Source organism: Ursus americanus, chromosome 8 (genome assembly GCF_024610735.1).
Source record: "Ursus americanus isolate L20-20 chromosome 8, mUrsAme1.1.p, whole genome shotgun sequence".
NCBI lineage: Eukaryota > Metazoa > Chordata > Mammalia > Carnivora > Ursidae > Ursus > Ursus americanus.
Genome location: NC_142134.1, coordinates 19056546 through 19075111, shown reverse-complemented (window position 1 = coordinate 19075111; position 18566 = coordinate 19056546). Strand labels below are relative to the sequence as shown.

The 18566-nt window shown below is 36.4% G+C and overlaps 1 protein-coding gene across 5 annotated transcripts in view; it reads left to right on the top strand.

Moving 5' to 3' along the window:
- Positions 1 to 15190, top strand: part of COPS4 (COP9 signalosome subunit 4) — a 35924-nt gene extending 20734 nt beyond the window's left edge. For 4 of the 5 annotated variants that reach the window (XM_045790684.2, XM_045790690.2, XM_045790703.2 and 1 more), the window contains 6 exons: positions 1548 to 1701; positions 1866 to 2016; positions 3067 to 3237; positions 8879 to 8994; positions 10763 to 10847; positions 14667 to 15190. In XM_045790684.2, the coding sequence (XP_045646640.1) occupies positions 1548 to 1701; positions 1866 to 2016; positions 3067 to 3237; positions 8879 to 8994; positions 10763 to 10847; positions 14667 to 14800 (811 nt within the window). In that variant the 3' untranslated portion in view covers positions 14801 to 15190. The remainder of the gene's footprint in view (positions 1 to 1547; positions 1702 to 1865; positions 2017 to 3066; positions 3238 to 8878; positions 8995 to 10762; positions 10848 to 14666) is intronic. The other variant, XM_045790712.2, reaches the window with a different exon arrangement.
- The last annotated feature ends 3376 nt before the right edge of the window (positions 15191 to 18566 follow it).

Here is an 18566-nt window from a genome sequence, read left to right as displayed (position 1 = left end):
AATTGATTTATTTTCACTAGTAGTTTAAATAAATATAAAATTAGGTATTGTTCTTTGAAGTGACGGTAATTATCATTTTGATAGTCCTGTAGCATTACCTTTATCTGTGAGGATATCAGAGAACTGAAACTTTAGCAGTTTTATAAACAAATTAACCTTAAAGTGATTAAAAGTTGAATCTGGATAAACGATTGAGAACTTGCTTCTCTAAACAATGATTTACTCTGATAATTACAGTAATTTAATAGATATAGTTGGCATAAAATTGGAAAATTCAAAAAAGGATAGTGCTGTTTATAGAAGTTCATGTAAATTTGAGTTGTGAATGGAAATAGTATAGTACAAAATGCTAGTAATATATGACTTATGGAAAAAATTCAAATTAGTATAAAAAAATTTAAAAAGTAAAGAATTTCAGAGCTTGGGCCATGTAAGTTGTAAACTCCGTTCTTGCCACATGGTGGCATCACTTTTGCTGGTAATAAAAAGGATTAATTTTTCTGTAAGGATTAATCTTGAATTTTGTGAGTTTTGAATTATGTGAGGTGTTTGGTTATGCATTTCTTGCATAAAATGTGGCCACTGAGATAAAGAAAATGAAAACCACCTGTAATCTCCACACCTAGAGATAATTGCTATTACTATCCTCATATGTATGTACAGAAATACATTTTAATGGTATCTTACATGCTGGGTTTTTTTTTTTTTTAAGATTTTATTTATTTATTTGACAGAGAGACAGCGAGAGAGGGAACACAAGCAGAGGGAGTGGGAGAGGGAGAAGCAGGCTTCCCGCTGAGCAGGGAGCCGGATGCGGGGGCTTGATCCCAGGATGCTGGGATCATGACCTGAGCTGAAGGCAGACGCTTAATGACTGAGCCACCCAGGTGCCCCTTACATGACTGTTTTATCCTGTTTTTTCACTTAGCAAAAATACATGACTATTATCATATAGTAATGATTATAACAACTGTATATTATTCTACCGTCTTTATGTACCACAATTTAGTTTACTGTAAATATCATCATAGGTGATTCCCAGTTATATCCTGATAGATATTTATGAGTAACTTTACAGATGAATATTCCTTGTACATATGTGTACACATCCCTGATTATTTTCTTGGGATTTATTGTCTAGAGGTAAAATGTAGGAGATAGGAATATATGAATTTTAAAGCGTTCGAAGGGTGGTTGGAAAATATATTGCCAAATTGTTTTCCAGGATGGTTTACTCATTTATAGCCCCAACAGCAGTAGATGATACACCCCTCAACCGGGCATTTTTTCTTTTAAGTTATTTGACTTGTGCGATTATCTGAGGATTGAAGGAAGCTAAAATACAATGGGACAGTCATGATAAAAATAAGAAAAATTCAATAAAACTTATTTTGGAAATAAGTTTTTGGATTTTCTCTAATGCAGTAGAAATTTGATTCCCTTATATTAACGGAATATATATAATGAAAAAAAAGTATTTTCTCCAACTCCTAAAAATTTTGTTGATACTATATTTAGTCATTCTGTGTTTTTCTGTTACATCCTAGGCAGTACAATGTAGATTATAAGCTGGAGACTTACCTGAAGATTGCTAGGCTATATCTGGAAGATGATGACCCAGTCCAGGCAGAGGCTTACATAAATCGAGCATCATTGCTTCAGAATGAATCCACCAATGAACAGTTACAGATACATTATAAGGTAACAGATGAGCTGATTCGGGATTGATTTTGTATTGGAGAAGCCTGCTCTACTAAGATGCTCCAGAACATCTGATAAATGGTGTTATATGTTAGAAATTCTCTCTCTTATTTTTTGCTTTGATTTTTAATTGTTTCCCCTAATTGAAAAATTTCTCTCTATAGGTATGCTATGCACGTGTTCTTGATTATAGAAGAAAATTCATCGAAGCTGCACAAAGGTACAATGAACTCTCTTACAAGACAATAGTGCACGAAAGTGAAAGACTAGAGGCCTTAAAACATGCTTTGCACTGTACCATCTTGGCATCAGCAGGTAAACATGTAATTCGTGCTTTCATGAACAGTCAGTTACCTTTGCTTAATAATTTCAGGGTCATTACTACTGGAGGACTTAGCAGGGAACTATTTTTCAAGGGGATGTGTTATTGCAATTATAATTATTGTAAATTTATTTTAAACATTTAAACAGTGAAAAACAGCAATAAAATGGATTGCTAACTTAAAAAAATTTTAAATACGCATTGTTAGTCAATTACCCACATGTGTTAGGAGTAATTAAGAGAGATAATATGAAGTTTAGTTTGCCTAATATGTCTCTTAAAAATGAATAACAAAATTAGGTGAGAATTGTATAGAGGGAAATAAAAATTAAAGTCTAGGAATTGATAATAACATACTGTTTTGGGGATTCTTTTTTAACCTTCAAGCCTTAGTTTTAGATCTCACGTTTATCCTTTTCTTTGGTAAATATGAAAAATAAACTATCTTTGTTCTTTTTTACTAAATTATAGCATGTAAATCACTCAGTTTATAAAGCAGAAAAGGCATTGAGAAGAAATGCTGATAATTCTAAGCCATGGCTTTTCTAAATCCTTTTTAGATTGTTTATTGATCTGTATTTACTTGAGAGCCTAATGACATGTTCACAGTATACATTTCATTCTTTATGAAGCAGTGGCCTTACTTATTGTATTTTTGTTACTGAAAAGGCAGTACATAAAATGGCACTGCTTCCAGTTCTAAAGAACTTTTACTGGTTACTTGGATTTCCTTCAGTGTGAAAGTATCTGTGTATATCCTCTTTTTTTATAAACGGTAGCATGATATACATACTTTTGTAACCTGCTTTTTTCCTATACCTGTATATTGGCAATCTTTGTATGTCAGTACATATCACTCATTCTTTTTGGAATAGCAGTTACGAGTATTCACTAATTCAGTGTTGGCAGCAACTTTGTAGAACATAACTGCCACAAATCAGGACAATTGACTATATTTTAGTAGGCAAAAATGGAGTCATAACATAGTTTCTTATTGGAGAAATAGATTGTGAGAATATTTGATGCTCATTTGTTTCCCTTAGGACAGCAGCGTTCTCGGATGCTAGCTACTCTTTTTAAGGATGAAAGGTGCCAGCAACTTGCTGCTTACGGGATCCTAGAGAAAATGTACCTAGACAGGATCATCAGAGGAAATCAACTTCAAGAATTTGCTGCCATGTTGATGCCTCACCAAAAAGCAACTACAGCTGATGGTAACGATCGTGTCTTATAAATTTGTGGGAGTAAATATTTAGGTACACACTAGTGGAAAGTGTGTTAAATTTGAAGCATCTTGATATCTTTCTGTAACATTTTTCTGTTAACACTTGATGACCAAAAAGGAGTATTATATTGACTGAAAATGAGTACTATATACAGACGGTTTGAATTATAAAAATAGCCCTATTGGAAAGCATATTGTAGGATAATGCGTTTTTGGTAATTGTAAGGGCAGAGTGCCTGGTTTTTAAAAAACTCAAACCCTTTGATAAGTACCTTAATTAATTTTAAGCATCAGTTTTTAACGGTATAATTATCCAGTCCTATTTTAGATAGAGTAAAATTTGGCACAGTAGCTTGCTTAACGTTATTCAGGGTGGAAGTGTTGCTAGTAAGAATAAACTTGGTGTCATGTTTCCTAGTTAAGGGATGTATTTGCTTTGTCAGGCTACCTTTTCCAGAAAAGTTTTTAATGGTTGTTCACTTATAACATCAGTCACTTCATATATGTTTGTCTACAGAGGTTTTAAAGTACCTTAAAACAATAACATATGTAATAATAAAAGTATAAACAGAGCATTAGAAACGTGAAAGAAGTCAAGATAAACACAGATCTGTTAGGCTCACTTCCTTGGGTTCAGTGTCATCCTATATCAGAGAATTTAGCTATAAAGAGTCATTTATGCAGGGGTTTGCTGAAAGGTATACACTTCACCCAGTCTTACTGCCCTGAGTTAAACCAGATCACTGAAGGGTTTATAGTGACCTCCTATTGAATTTTTCATTTAATTTATACTTTAAGAAGCAAACCAGTTGATTCTCATCTTTCTTTCTGAAGGAGGTATTTTTTTCTATAGGATATTCGTTATGCAATCCTCAGGAAAAATTCCTTCACAGTCTTGCAGTTGTGATTCTCCTGAACAGTTGTTTTTTATCTTATTAAACACACTTTGAGTTAATTAACTGATTGGTTTTTCTTATCTTGACTGCTAGAAAGCTTATTAAATTTGTAGCCCACCTATAAATAGTGTGTATGTATGTGTTTTGATTGTTGCTACTTTTATTTTCTGTGTATTCTGAGCAGCTTTAAATTCTTTTTGCAAGGGGATGTCTGAGAAACAAGTTAAAAGGTAGTTAAAAAGAAAAAGTTTCCAGAATTGATATAGTCAAGCTTCAGATTTGACTTTGAGCTTTCTGGCTATGAAAAAAGAAAGTGAAAAGATTCTTTTTGAAAAAGGATACTTGCTAGGACCTCCCAGGATGCAAATGATTCTCAAATTTCTCATATGGAGCTATATAGAGAGGACAGATGTTTTGTCTTCTTCCATTTTAGGCCTTACAGTTTTCCTTATTTATCCCTTTTGGACATTTTTGTTTGTTGGCATTACAACCCTGCTGCATTAGCAATTTTGAGACGTAATTTTTTTTAAATTACAATTCATTGTTTTTTAGTATATTCCCAATCATATAATATTACTACTAATCTGCTTTCTGCTCAATAGATTTGTCTGTGGTGGGCTTTTCATATAAATGGAATCACACAATATATAGCCTTTCCATTTGGCAAAGTGTTTATCCATGTCATAGCATTTATCAGTACTTTATTCCTTTTTATTGCCAAATAATATTCTATATATGAATGTACCACATTTTAGTACCTCATCAGTTGATGGACATTTAGGTTATTTTCACTTTTGGGCTATTAATAATGCTTCTATGAATATTCATGTAAAATTTAAAAAATTTTTAATTCAGTTAATTAACATCTAATGTATCATTGGTTTTAGAGATACAGGTCTGTGATTCATCAGTCTTTACCCAGTGCTCATTACATCATATGCCTTCTTTAGTGTCCATCACCCAGTCCACCGTGAGTCCATCACTCACTCATTACAACATCCTTCCACCTGCCTCCCCTCCAGCAACCCTCAGTTTGTTTCCTATGATTAAGAGTCTCTTAGGGTTTGTCTCCCTCTCTGGTTTTGTCTTGTTTTATTTTTTCTTCTCTTTCCCTATGATCCTCTGCCTTGTTTCTTAAATTCCACATATCAGTGAGATCATATGATAATTGTCTTTCTCTGATTCAGTTATTTCGCTTAGCATAATACCTTCTAGTTCCATCCAGGTCATTGCAAATGGCAAGATTTCATTTTTTGGCTGTGTAGTATTCCATTGTGTGTGTGTATGCCACATCTTCTTTATCCATCCATCTATCATTTGGACATCTGGGCTCTTTCCATAGTTTGGCTATTGTGGACATTGCTGCTATAAACATTGGGGTGCAGGTGCCCCTTTGGATCACTACATTTGTATCTTTGGGGTAAATAACCACTAGTGCAATTGCTGGGTCATAGGGTAGCTCTATTTTCAACTTTTTGAGGAACCTCCATACTGTGGAGAGTGGCTGCACAAGCTGGCATTCCCACCAACAATGCAGTTCCCCTTTCTGTTCATCCTCACCAATATCTGTTGTTTCCTGACTTGTTAATTTTAGCCATTCTGACAGGTGTGAGGTGGTATCTCATTGTGATTTTGATTTGTATTTCCCTGATGCCAAATGATATTGAGAACTTTTTCATGTGTCTGTTGGCCATTTGTGTGTCTTCTTTGCAGAAATGTCTGTTCACGTCTTCTGCCCATTTCTTGATTGGATTATTTGTTCTTTAGGTGTGGAGTTCGGGATAAGTTCTTTATAGATTTTGGATACCAGCCCTTTATCTGATACATCATTTGGAAATATCTTCTCCCCATTCTGTTGGTTGTCTTTTGGTTTTGTCAACTGTTTCCTTTGCTGTGCAAAACTTTTTATCTTGATGAAGTCCCAGTGGTTCATTTTTGCCTTTGTTTGCCTTGCCTTTTGGAGATGTGTCTAGCAAGAAGCTCCTGCGGCCAAGTTTGAAGCATTTGCTGCCTGTGTTCTCCTCTAGGATTTTGATGGATTCCTGTCTCACATTTAGGTCTTTCATCCATTTTGAGTATTTTTGTGTATGGTGAAAGGAAATGGTCCTGTTTCATTCTCCTGCATGTGGGTGGCTGTCCAATTTTCCCAACACCATTTGTTGAGGAGACTCTTTTTTCCAGTGAATACTCTTCCTGCTTTGTCGAAGATTAGTTGACCATAGAGTTGAGGGTCCATTTCTGGGTTCTCTATTCTGTTACATTGAGCTGTGTCTGTTTTTGTGCCAGTACCGTACTGTCTTGATTATTACAGCTTTGTAATATAGCTTAAAGTCTGGAATTGTGATGCCACCAGTTCTGGTTTTCTTTTTCAATATTTCTTTGGCTTTGGAGCAGACTTCTAATAGTTCTGGTTTTGTGCTCTGCTGCTCTGTCACTCGCCGGTAGCTGGCTGGTGGAGACGCCCCACCTGCGGCCTTTCTTCCCATATATCACCTCGGATTCACCTCTCCGCACCTCCTACCTTGCAAAAGTGTTCGTTTTTCTATTCGTAGAGTTGCAGCTATTCTTTTCTTAAATCTCTGGTTGAGTTCCCAGTTGTTTGGAATGACTTGATAGCTATGTAGCTAAATTCCTGGGACCAGAAGAAATTACGGTCTCCTACTCCTCCACCATCTTCCATGTAAAAAATTTTTGTATGAACACAGGTTTTTAATTCTTTTGGGTATTTACCTAGGAGTGGAATGACTGAGACATACGATAACTCTGTGTTTAGTCTTTTGAAAAGTTGTGAGACTGTTTTCAAAAGCAGCTGCTCCTTTTTACATTTCCTGCCAGCTGTGTGTACGGGTTCTAATTTCTCCATATTTTCTCTCATATTTATTATCTGTCTTTTTGATTTAGATATCCTAGTGTATGAAGTGGTATCTCATTTTGATTTGCATTCCCAGCTTTTCATGTACTTATTGGCTATTTGTATATCTTTAGAGAAAAGTCTGTTCAGATCCTTTTCAGTTTTTAAATTGGGTTATTTGTCCTTTTATTACTAAATTATAGGAATTCTTTATATATTCCAGACCTGATCATTATCAGATGATTTGCAAATATTTTCTCCCATTCTGTGTGTTGTTTCTTCACTTTCTTGAGGGTATCTTTTGAAACACTAAAGTTTTTAATTTTGATGAAGTCCAGGGTATCTGTTTCTCCTTTTTGTTGCCTGTACTTTCAGTGTCATATCTAAGCAACCATTGCCTAATCCAAGGTCATGAAGATTTGCTCTGTTTTCTTCTGTAAGTTTTATAGTTGTAGCTCTTACATGTAGACATTTGACTCATTCTGAGTTCATGTTTTTGTTTAGGGTGTAAGGTAAAGGTCCACTTTTATTCTTTGCATGTGGATATCCAGTTGCCCTAGCACCATTTGTTGAAGAGTCTGTAAGTTCCCCATTGAATTATCTTGGTACCCTTATTGATAATCAGTTGACCATAAATGTGAGAGTTTATTTCTGGAGTCTCAGTTTTATTCCGTTATTCTATGTGCCTGTCCTTATGCCAGTACCACACTGTCTTAGTTGCTCTATCTTTATAGCAAGTTTTGAAATTGGGGCGTGTGAGTCCTCCAACTTTGTTTTGTTTTGTTTTTTTTCTCCCAAGATTGTTTTGGCTCCTCTGAGTCCCAGTGGAATGAATTTTAAAATCAGTTTGTCAATTTTGGGTGGGCAGGGGGACTCGTTAAATGGGTGATAGGTATTAAGGAAAGCACTTGTGATGAGCACTGGGTGTTGGATATAAGAGATGAACATTAGATTCTATACCTTAAACTAATGTAACGCTATGATAACTAACTGGAATTTAAATAAAAACTTGAAAAAAATCATTGAAGTTAAAAACAACAACAATATTATGTCAATTATATCTCCATAAAACTGGAAATTAAAAAAAGAAAAAAAAAGGATTGGGTGAGCCTAGCAGTCAGACACCTTCAGAATGGGGCCTTATGTCCAGCACTTCGTCAGGCCTTTTGTCACTTCACTTAGGGGAGGATGCTGTACCTGATGGCTCGTGGTTAGCTGGCCCTACCTCCAGACATTTCTCATCTTTGGCTCCCAGTAAGGGGCTTATGGAATGCCCAAAAGAAGAGAGGTATTTCTGCTGAGCTGTACACGTATTGACTTTATCAAGCTTGCAGAACAGGTTACATGTTGGTTTTGCTGCTTCTTGCTAATAAAAGCTTGTGCTAATAGCAAGAAGAGTTAAGTTAATGAATCTGATAGCTATCCTAAGGAGGTAGAACCCCAAACCTAAAGGGTTAAATCCATTCAGCCAGTTAGTAACTACTTGCCAATCACTTATTTTCTAAATATGTTATTTGTATTTAGTTGTGTATTATTCAAACTCTACCAAATAAGGCATTTTCCTTCTACAATTTTGTAAGAGGAATAAAGAAAATGATTATGAGTTGTTACATGTGTAGAAATTTTTAGAAAAATAAGGATGAGTCTTTTAAAAGTGTAAAGCAAGAGGCACCTGGGAGGCACAGTCGGTTGAGCGTCTGACTCTCGGTTTTGGATCAGGTCGTGATCCACGTTGGGCTGTGCATGGAGTCTGCCTGAGAGTCTCTCTCCCCTACCTCTGCCCCTCCTGCCCACTCACTCTCGCTCAAATAAATACATCTTTTTTAGAAAAAAATGTAAAACAAGTTTCAAGCTTGTAACTGTCTTATTTATGTTTATTTAAGGTTCTAGCATCTTGGACAGAGCTGTTATTGAACATAATTTGTTGTCTGCAAGCAAATTATATAATAATATTACCTTTGAAGAACTTGGAGCTCTTTTAGAGATCCCTGCAGCTAAGGTATTTTCTTGTTTCCAATATATAAAAAAGAAGTTAAGAAAGTAAATTATTGATGTAATGAGAAAATATGTAATTGACAAATATTGGCAACTGCATTAAAAAACACATAAAAAGCCTCAGGAAAATGGAAATAAACTATTTGAATGTTAAAGTAGTACTGTAATGGAATTGTCTTAGTTTTTTTTTTTTTTAAACTGTATTTTATGATAAAGTGACCTAGAATGAAAATCTTAAAGGGATTCCAGGTTATGATACCCATTTTGTGAGAATCTTTGTTTAATGTCTGTTTAAATCCACGTCATAGTGTTTTCTGATTTCTGATGAACTTGAGGTTTTGATACATGCCTTATTTCTTTTTCTGCTCTAGATTGACTCAAAGGTTAAATATTTCAACTGTTTGAAAGAATAACTGTGGTAATTCTCTAGGCTATTCTGTTGTAACTTTTATGCTTGATTTATCTTAATTTGACTGAGTTAGTAGGAAATTAATTTCCTTTTTAGTTATGATAAGGGTTTGGTTGGCTCTGTACAAATACCAACAAAAGTACCAGTAGTATTTAGAGGGTATTTCAGGTATCATTTAAAAACATTCTCTTAATTTTAAATAAGTAAAAATAAGCAATCAGCTTACTTTTACCTGACTTGCATACCTTAAGGTCATGTAGTAATGGGTCACATCTAAATTAATTTAGAATTTCCTAACACAGTTCCTTTACTTGTACACATTCCATACACAGTACAGGAAATGGAACAATTTGGGAACCAAAGCTAAAGTTCCCGTTAAAAGATACTTTCTTCTTAGGCTGAGACTTAGGGAAGTGAATATATATTTAACAATAAATGGTAGTACAGTCTGTTTAGAATTGATTGTGAAGATGGTCAGAGTTACTAAAATGACCAAGTCCTAAGCCAGTTTGCTTACACATAGTAAACATGAAACATGTCTTTAGGAGCTGGGTAGAGGACCTTTTGGTTCCCTTTAATGTCTTTATTTTTTTTAAGGATTTTATTTATTTATTTGAGAAAGAGAGAGGGAGAGCACAAAGGGAGGGAGAGAGGGAGAAGCAGAGCCCCCACTGAACAGGAAGCCTGATGTGGGACTCAATCCCAGGACCCCGAGATCATGACCTGAGCCGAAGGCAGACGCTCAATAGATTGAGCCACCCAGGCACCCCCCTTTAATTGTCTTTAAAATCCTTTTAATTTTTATTTATTTATGTAATTTTTTAAAAAAGATTTTATTTTTTTAATCACTTATGGGGCCCAAACTCAACCCCGAGATAAAGAGTCCCATGCTCTACTAGCTGAGGGAGCCAGGTGCCCCTTTTTAATTCCCTTTTAAATTTGAACATCATTCCTCCTTCAAAATATTACTTTCTTGAAGAATTTTTTAGGTGGTAAACACTGTGAAAATTTAAATGAAATAAAAAGAAAAACTAGTTTAGTTTTTTTTTTTGAGGTGTGGATCTCAGAATAAAAATTGTTAGTTTGGTTTTAAGCAGAGGAAGAAATTGGTAAGTGCTAGGTTCTTGTCCCAAAATCACAAGTAAAACAGATCCCAGTTAACTTAATCGATTATACCCAGAAAGAACTGGGGGATAAAATAAGCAGATTTACAAGATTAATCTTGTGATGAATGGCCGATGAACAGATACAGAAAATGTGTGGGTAGCTAAACCAAGAGACTTCAGTTCTCTTGTATGTAAGTAACTGTTAGATATGATAAAGTTTGTGAGAGTTCATTGTTGCTTTGTATTTTTTTTTACAGGCAGAAAAAATAGCATCACAAATGATAACAGAAGGACGTATGAATGGATTTATTGATCAGATTGATGGAATAGTTCATTTTGAAAGTAAGAGGTTTTGCTTATTTCTGTCGTAATGAAATGGCAGGAAACTCTTGTATATTTATGATTAGGACATGTTGAACAATTTCCTTTGACCCAGTATACTACTAACCGAATGAACTTATTTCCCAAATAAATAATTTAAAATAATTTTTATGAACTTACATTCGTGACTCTACTTAATGCAGCATTTTTTATGCTGTGGAAAAATTTGAAACTGGAATCATTATACCAGTTCATTCACTGACTCATCAGACACTTCCCACATACCATTGTGTCAGGCATGTAGAGATGCCACTGGGTTTCCTCTTCAGCAGCGCATTGAACTCACGGAGGCAGACAGAGAAGTCCATCATCTCCTGACTCTTGTGTATTACCTTGTCTGTTACCCCTGTTCCTATCTCATTTCCATCACAAACCTTGCTATACCTGGAACCATGCTACTTGTAAGATTTGAATTTGAAATACCCCATTCTCACCATAACCTTTTTCCAGTCTTTCTAGCAGTCTGTGTCAGTTAAGTTCTACTTCAGCTCTTCCTTGACTCCTTTCAAGCCTCCAGTCCATTAATGTTTACTTTTTTCCAGTCAGCCCACCCCTTTTTTGTCTTCACTCCTCTTCTTATCCAGCTTGGCATCCATGATTCATTATATGTTTCTTTCTCTTTTTTTTTAAGATTTTATTTATTTTTAATTTAGAGTGAGTGAGAGAGAGAGTGAGTGAGAGAGAGAGAGCATGAGCAGGGGAGGGGCAAAGGGAGAGAGAGAGAATCTCCAGCAGACTCCACGCTGAGCCCAACACAGGGCTCAGGCCCAGGACCCTGAGATCATGTCCTGAGCTGAAACCAAGAGTTGGTCACTCAGCCGACTGAGCCACCCAGGCGCCCTGATCATTATTTTAATTACCGTTTCACAGGTGCTCACAGGTTAACTTTTTGTTCCAGCTGTTCAGGAAAACTTCACCTGAAATGAACCCATTCTCCATCTTTTTCATTCCTATACTCGAGTAGCTAACAGATGTTGCTGGAGAAGAGTCAGAACACCAGACAGATTGATAACCACTGCAAATTCAAGGTCGTGGCTTCTCAACAGTACCTGGGATTCTTGACACATTTCTCTAATCCACTCTTTTTTTCTACACTGCAATGGGTATTTCTAGATTTCACTTTTCTTAAATCTCGGAGTTCTCTCCTCCTTCACTCTCAGCAGCAAACCTTGTTTCCTATTTCACAGAGAAAAAAAAAATCTATCCGTGTGAAATTAAATTAACTTCTTGATCAGATTTATAAAACTTCTGAATTTTAAGTATCATTTGATTATCTTTTTCTTCCCCTGTGTTTTACCAGAGGTGGTTTCTGTCTCCCTTTCCAGTTCTCCTTGTGCTTTGAGATCCGTTCTCTGACTGGTGTCCTTCCCTCTCAAAAACAACTTTTTAGGAACTTGAAATTAGCAGTTATGTTGTCTGTTTTCATTCTTTCTTGCTCTGTTGGCTTCTTTCCATCAGTATTTAAACATACTTGCGTCCCTCCCATTTGAACAAAGATCTTTTTGTTTTTCAGGCCTCATTTTGACTTTTCAGCATAATCGAGTAGCACTGATCCTCCACTTCTTTTTGATCCCCGCCACCCACACCATCTTGATTCCTTCATCTCTTTCACCCCATTCTCCTGCTTTCCCTCCTCCTTTTCCACGTATTCTTCCAGTCATCTTTGTAGATTCTATAGTGCCTTTAAGTAGAAATATTGCAGTTGCTTAGGGCTTACTCCAGGCCTTTTCTTCCTCACTCTCTACTGTTTCCCTTGGTAATCTCATCTGTTTCCATTGATTGAGTTGCCATCTCTATGCAGACAGTGCTTATATTTGCCTTTCTAGGTGTAGGTATTTACACTTTCACCATTATGAGAGAATGAATGTTGAACAGCTGTATATTATTCCTTTATATGTTTTGCTAATAGAAGGGGAGGAAATACTACATTATTTTTAATGTGTATTTCCTTGGCACTAGTAAAGTTTAATATCTTTCCATGTATTGGCCATTAGCATTCTTCTTCTGTGAATCGATGTTAGTTTTTCTGGTCTATTTCCTTTCTTCCCCTATACCTCTCCTTCAGACCTCTCGTATCAATTTGCTATAGCTTTGGGCTTAATGATAATTTAAGCTCTTGTTTGTTATATGTGTTACACATATTTTTCCCATTCTGTCAGTTGTGTTTCTGAAGTAAGGCAATATGTACTATAAACACATTTTAAAATTCTTATGCAGCCAAATATGTCAATTTTTAATTTTATGGCTTTTTAGTTTCCTGTATTGTTTTAAAAGGACTCATTCACTTTGGGGTAAAACTGCTATCTTTCTAAAATTTCTTCTAATATTTTTATTTATTTTATGTTTAGAAATATAATCTGTCTACAGTTCATTTTTGTGTATAATTTTAAGGTGTGGTCTAGTTTATCATTTTTTAAGATGGATTGCTAATTTATAAGTACTATTTATTAAGTAAAACATACTTTCTGATCTTTGACAGTTATTAGGCTCCACATACATGTTTGGATCTCTTTCAGTAATCTGTTTGGTTCCACTGATCTGTAACAATATGGTAGTAAACAAACTTATAGTAAATTTTACTGTCGGAAAGCATCTCCTACACCTCCGCTGCTATATGTTTTTATTGAGTTGAAATTCACATAACATTAACCATTTTAAAGCGAGCAATTCAGTGGCGTTTAGTAGGTTCACAGTGTTGTGCAACCACCAACTCTACCTCGTTCCGAAACATTTTCATCTTCCGAAAAGGAAATCTTGTGCCCATTAAGCATTGCTCCTCATCCCTCCTTCTTCCAGCCCCTGGCAGCCGCCAGTCTGGATTTTAGCTCTGGGTTTACCTGTTCATAGAAATGCAGTTGTGCACTACGTGACCTTTGACTTGTCTCACTTCACAGAGTGCTTTCTGGTTCCGTTCCTGTCGTAGCGTGGAAGCAGTACTTCATTCCACTGTAGAGATATACTACAGTGTTGCCGCTGTTCTTAATTTTCAAAATCATCTTGGCTATTCTCAAACATCAATTCTTTCATATTAACTTTAATAATTTTGTCCTGTTGAGAAAGCAAAACAGGGGGGATTATCTTCGTAATTTTTAAAAATGTATGTATTAATAGGGAATGACCTTTTATTTGTTATATTGCATCTTTCCATCTGGGACTGTCGTTTGTATCTACCCAAGTTATTTTGTGTCCTTTATTAAAATTTTTTTTTAGTTTAGTGTTTTTTTTTCATTAATTCTGTGCCCATTTTTGTAAATTTGGGTCCTGTTTTGAATGGGATATTCCCCCAAGCTTACCATTTCTAACTGCATATTGCTGGTGCAGAGAAAATCCTGGTGTTTTCATGTTGAGTTTTTTTTGTTTTTTTGTTTAAACATTAAACTATCCCTCAGAGTCCAGTAGAGACAGCCTTGACTGTATAAAGAGATTTGCTTTCTCCAGTAGGTGGCAGAGTCTTATCAATCAAGAGACGTGATGAGATGGGTTCAGTGAGGCTTTTATTGTGGTGTTTTTTTGTGATTGAGGTGCTTTGATTGGTTGGTTTTATTTTGTTTTCATGAATAATAATAACGTGGATCTGTGTGGATGTGTTTTTTGGTTTTGTACTTTGTGCCAGTAATTTGGGTACTTTCCTTAATATTGCTTAATTAGTTTAATTTATTAGCCAAGATTTTGGGGATAGATTTTTGAAAATGAATACTGCTGTGTTCATCTTTTACCTCACACTTGCTGTGAATATATGGAATAATGTTAAACTGTGTACGTTGTCCTTCTTTTGTGTAGCACGGGAAGCCCTGCCGACGTGGGACAAACAGATCCAGTCCCTTTGTTTCCAAGTGAATAACCTGCTGGAAAAGATTAGTCAGACGGCACCAGAGTGGACAGCACAAGCCATGGAGGCGCAGATGGCCCAGTGAACCCTTGCAAAGCTCTGTGCACACGACAGCTTTTACGATGTTGTACAGATTAATTTCACTGTCTCTCCAAAGCATTTGCATCATGACCTTACGTATTTCAATCCCTTTTATGCTGGATTCCATTTAAAGGAGACATTGTTAGAACAGGAAGCGCAAGCGTTTAAAAATATGTAGTTCCCATATATTCAGGGTCTCTGTGTATCAAGCTAACTCAAATGTTTTGAAAGCTTTTTCTTTAAACGGAGTAAGAGAAATATCCGTGGCTAAAAAGTTTGGGATTTGTGATAACTTTGTAGTCATGTAAAACTTAAAGTGCTTCGTGCCTCTCCAAATGTGGTAATTCTAATAAATGGAGAAGTGAGCCAAATAAAAGTAGTACTTTGTTTTTAATTAGCGAGTTCATTTTTCCTTTCATTTCTATAGACGCTGATTTATACCGTACGCTAGAACCGAAAAGCTATGCCATAATGCCTGTTCTCCAGCCAGTCGGTCACAGAGCCAAGAGACAGCACGTGGAATACTTGTAGTTGCATATAGGAAGGAGCTTTTCGTTCTTAGAGACAGGTCTGGGAAGGCTCTTCAGAGAGGGTGATTTCAGGCTAGCTTTGTAGAGAAAAGGACTTTTAAAAATGAGTTTGTAGGCAATTTCCAGTTTCAGCTCCCACATGTGAAGAGCCTGGAAGTCATCACTCCATCCTCATGATAAGAAAAGGGCTGAACAGGCTGAAAATCGATGGCTTTTCTTGTTCTACCAGAGAATTGAGGTCATAGGACAAACTACCGCAAAAACTGGAAAGACAGAATCGTAGTTGAGAGAGCTTACGGGGAGCAGAAGCTACTGGAGCAGTAACTGAAATGAACAGTGACATGGTAACTTTGACAAGTTACTGGAGGCTGAGTGTAAACTAGCTTGACAGTTAAAACCCCCTGCGGGCCCGCTTTCAGAGGAGGCCCTACACTCTGTAGGATTTATCCCCAGGAACCCAGTCAGGTTCTCAGGATTGAGATCAGGACCCCCTGTGTTTCAGGCAGGACTGGGAAAGGGAAGGTAACTATTGTGAAATACACCTGGATCATTTTCCATGACAAAAGCCTGCCCTCTAAGGAAAACTACATTACCAGAGCCTTATCCAACCTGGGGCAAGGGCAGTTACACAGTTCTAGCCCCCTGTAGCCTTATGTTGCATAAGAGGAGGAAAAAAAGGGCTTACAAACACTTCTGAAGGTCACAGCCCAGGGACTCAGGTTAAGTATAAGCAGATTTAGAATCATAAGATTATACAATACTTCCCGAATCCGTTATATCAAACGGGGCTCCAGTGTCATCATGGTGGAATTTGAGAGCGATAGGATACACTCTTCAAGAAAGTATTCTTAGGGAACAGTACAACAGGGGAGAATGAAAACAAGGAAGAGAGGAAACTGAAGGCTCCTACACAACTATAGCAAACATTAAATGCAGCCTAGCTCCTACTTGGATCAACATAAAACCTTATACTAAAAGCCTAATTTCCTCAGTTCCTGTTTAGCTGATATATCATATCTGGCTTTCAATCCAAAAAACGACAAAGCACAGTGAAAAAGCAAACAAACGTAAAAACAAAAACTGTTTTGTTGTTGTTACTGTTTCAGAGGGGGGTGAGGGGCAGAGGAAAAGAGAATCTTAAGTAGGCTCCATGCCTAGGGCAGACAGAGCCCAATGGAGGGCTCTATCTCACACACCTGAGACCATGACCTGAGCGGAAGTCAAGAGTCAGTTGCTTGACTGACTGACCCACCTGGAAGCCCCCAAAATTACAATCTGAAGAGACAAATCCAGCATCAGAATCAGACGGGTATGGCAAGGATGTTTGAATTAATCAGACCAAGAATTTAAAACAGCTGTGCTCAATTTGCTAAGGGTTTTTAGTGGAAAAAGTAGGCAACATCCAAAAACAGATGGGTAATGTAAGTAGAGAGATGGAAACTCTAAGAATTAAAAAAAAAAAAAAAAATGCTAGAAATAAAACACCCTAACAGAAATGGAGATGCCTTTGATGGACTAATCACCAGACGGAACACGCCTGAAGAAAGATCAGTGAGCTTGAAAATATGTCAGTAAAAACTTTCCAAACTGAAATGCAAATAGGAAAAAAAAAAAAAACTAACAACTGTCAGACAATTATATAAGCTATAACATAGGTATAATGGGAATACCAGGAGAAGAAAGGAACAGAAGAGAGATTTGAAATAAGAATGGCTATTTTGCAAAATTAATGATGGACACCAAGCCACGGGTCCAGGAAGCATAGAAAAGAGCAAGCATGATAAATACCAAAAAGATATACACCTAAGCATATCATATGTAAACTGCAGAAAACAAGGACAAAAAAATCTTGAAAGAAGCTAGGGGGAAAAATACTTTTTTCTTTTTTTTTAAGATTTGTTTGTTTTTAGAGTGAGAGAGCACAAGTGAGAGGGAGAGAGTCCCAGGCAGACTCTGTGCTGAGCGCGGAGCCTGATGCAGGGCTTGATCTCACAACTCTGAGATCAGGACTTGAGCCAAAATCAAAAACTGGTCACTCAACTGACTGTGCCACCCCAGTGCCCCAGAAACACTTTTTCTATAAAGGAACATGGATAAGAATTATATTGGATTTCTCATCAGAAACCATGCAAGCAGGAACAGAGTGTAGATATTTAAGAAGCTGAAAGAAAAAGTTCACCAGTGGAGGATATTATCCAGCACAATTATCCTTTAAAAGTGAAAGAAGAGTCTCTCAGCAAAAACTGAAGAAATTTGTTGCCAGGAGACCTGCCTTACAAGAAGAGCTAAAAGTTCTTCAGGGGGAAGGAAATGGTATGGGGTAGAAACTTGGATAAAGGAAGAGCATTGGAAAACAAACAGATGAAGGTAAAATAAAATCTTTTTAAAAATTTTTAGTTAATCTAGAAGATGACTTTGTTCAGAATAATAGCTACAATTTTTTAATGTTTATAGCACATGGGTAAGTAAAATGAATGGCAGCAATGATGGGAGGCAGAAATTGGGAATAGTCTCTTATAAGATTGCTGTACTGCCCATGAAACAGTATAGTGTTTAAATATGGGCTTAGATAGTTGTAAATGTATATTGCAAACTGGAAGGTAACTAACAAAATTTTAAAATATATATACAGTTGATATGCTAAGAGAGAAGGGAGAAAATGGAATTATAAAATGCTCAATTAAAACCAGAGCATCAACAACAGAGCATTAAAATACATGAGGCAAAAACCAATAGAAGAGCAAGGACACATAGATGAATCCACTGTTAGATTTAGAGACCTCAGCACCCCCTTATCAGAAACGGACAGATCCAACAGGCAGAAAATCAGTAAGGACATAGTTGAACTCTCCAGCGCCATCAGTCAACTGGATTTCATTGACATCTACAGACTACTTCAACAACAGCAGAGTATTTATTTTTCTTAATCTCTCATGGAACATTCACGAAGATAGACTACATCCTGGGTCATAAAACACATTTTCGTTTTGTTTTGCTTTATTACCTCAGCGAACAGTTGGAATTTGACATTTTAAAAAAAGTATGTGTGTTTGAAGGTCATGAAAGTAGGCAATTTTAAGAGTGAAGAAATGACAGGAGAAGAGGCAAACTGGTAAACTGGGGCTATATTAATGAAGGGCCAGGGAAAATTTGGGGTCTTTTTTTTAGAATGTTCACAGTTGAACTTGTGGCAGACAGTTTATAAGATGGATTGGAAAGAAGGTAACAGGAGCTGGAGTC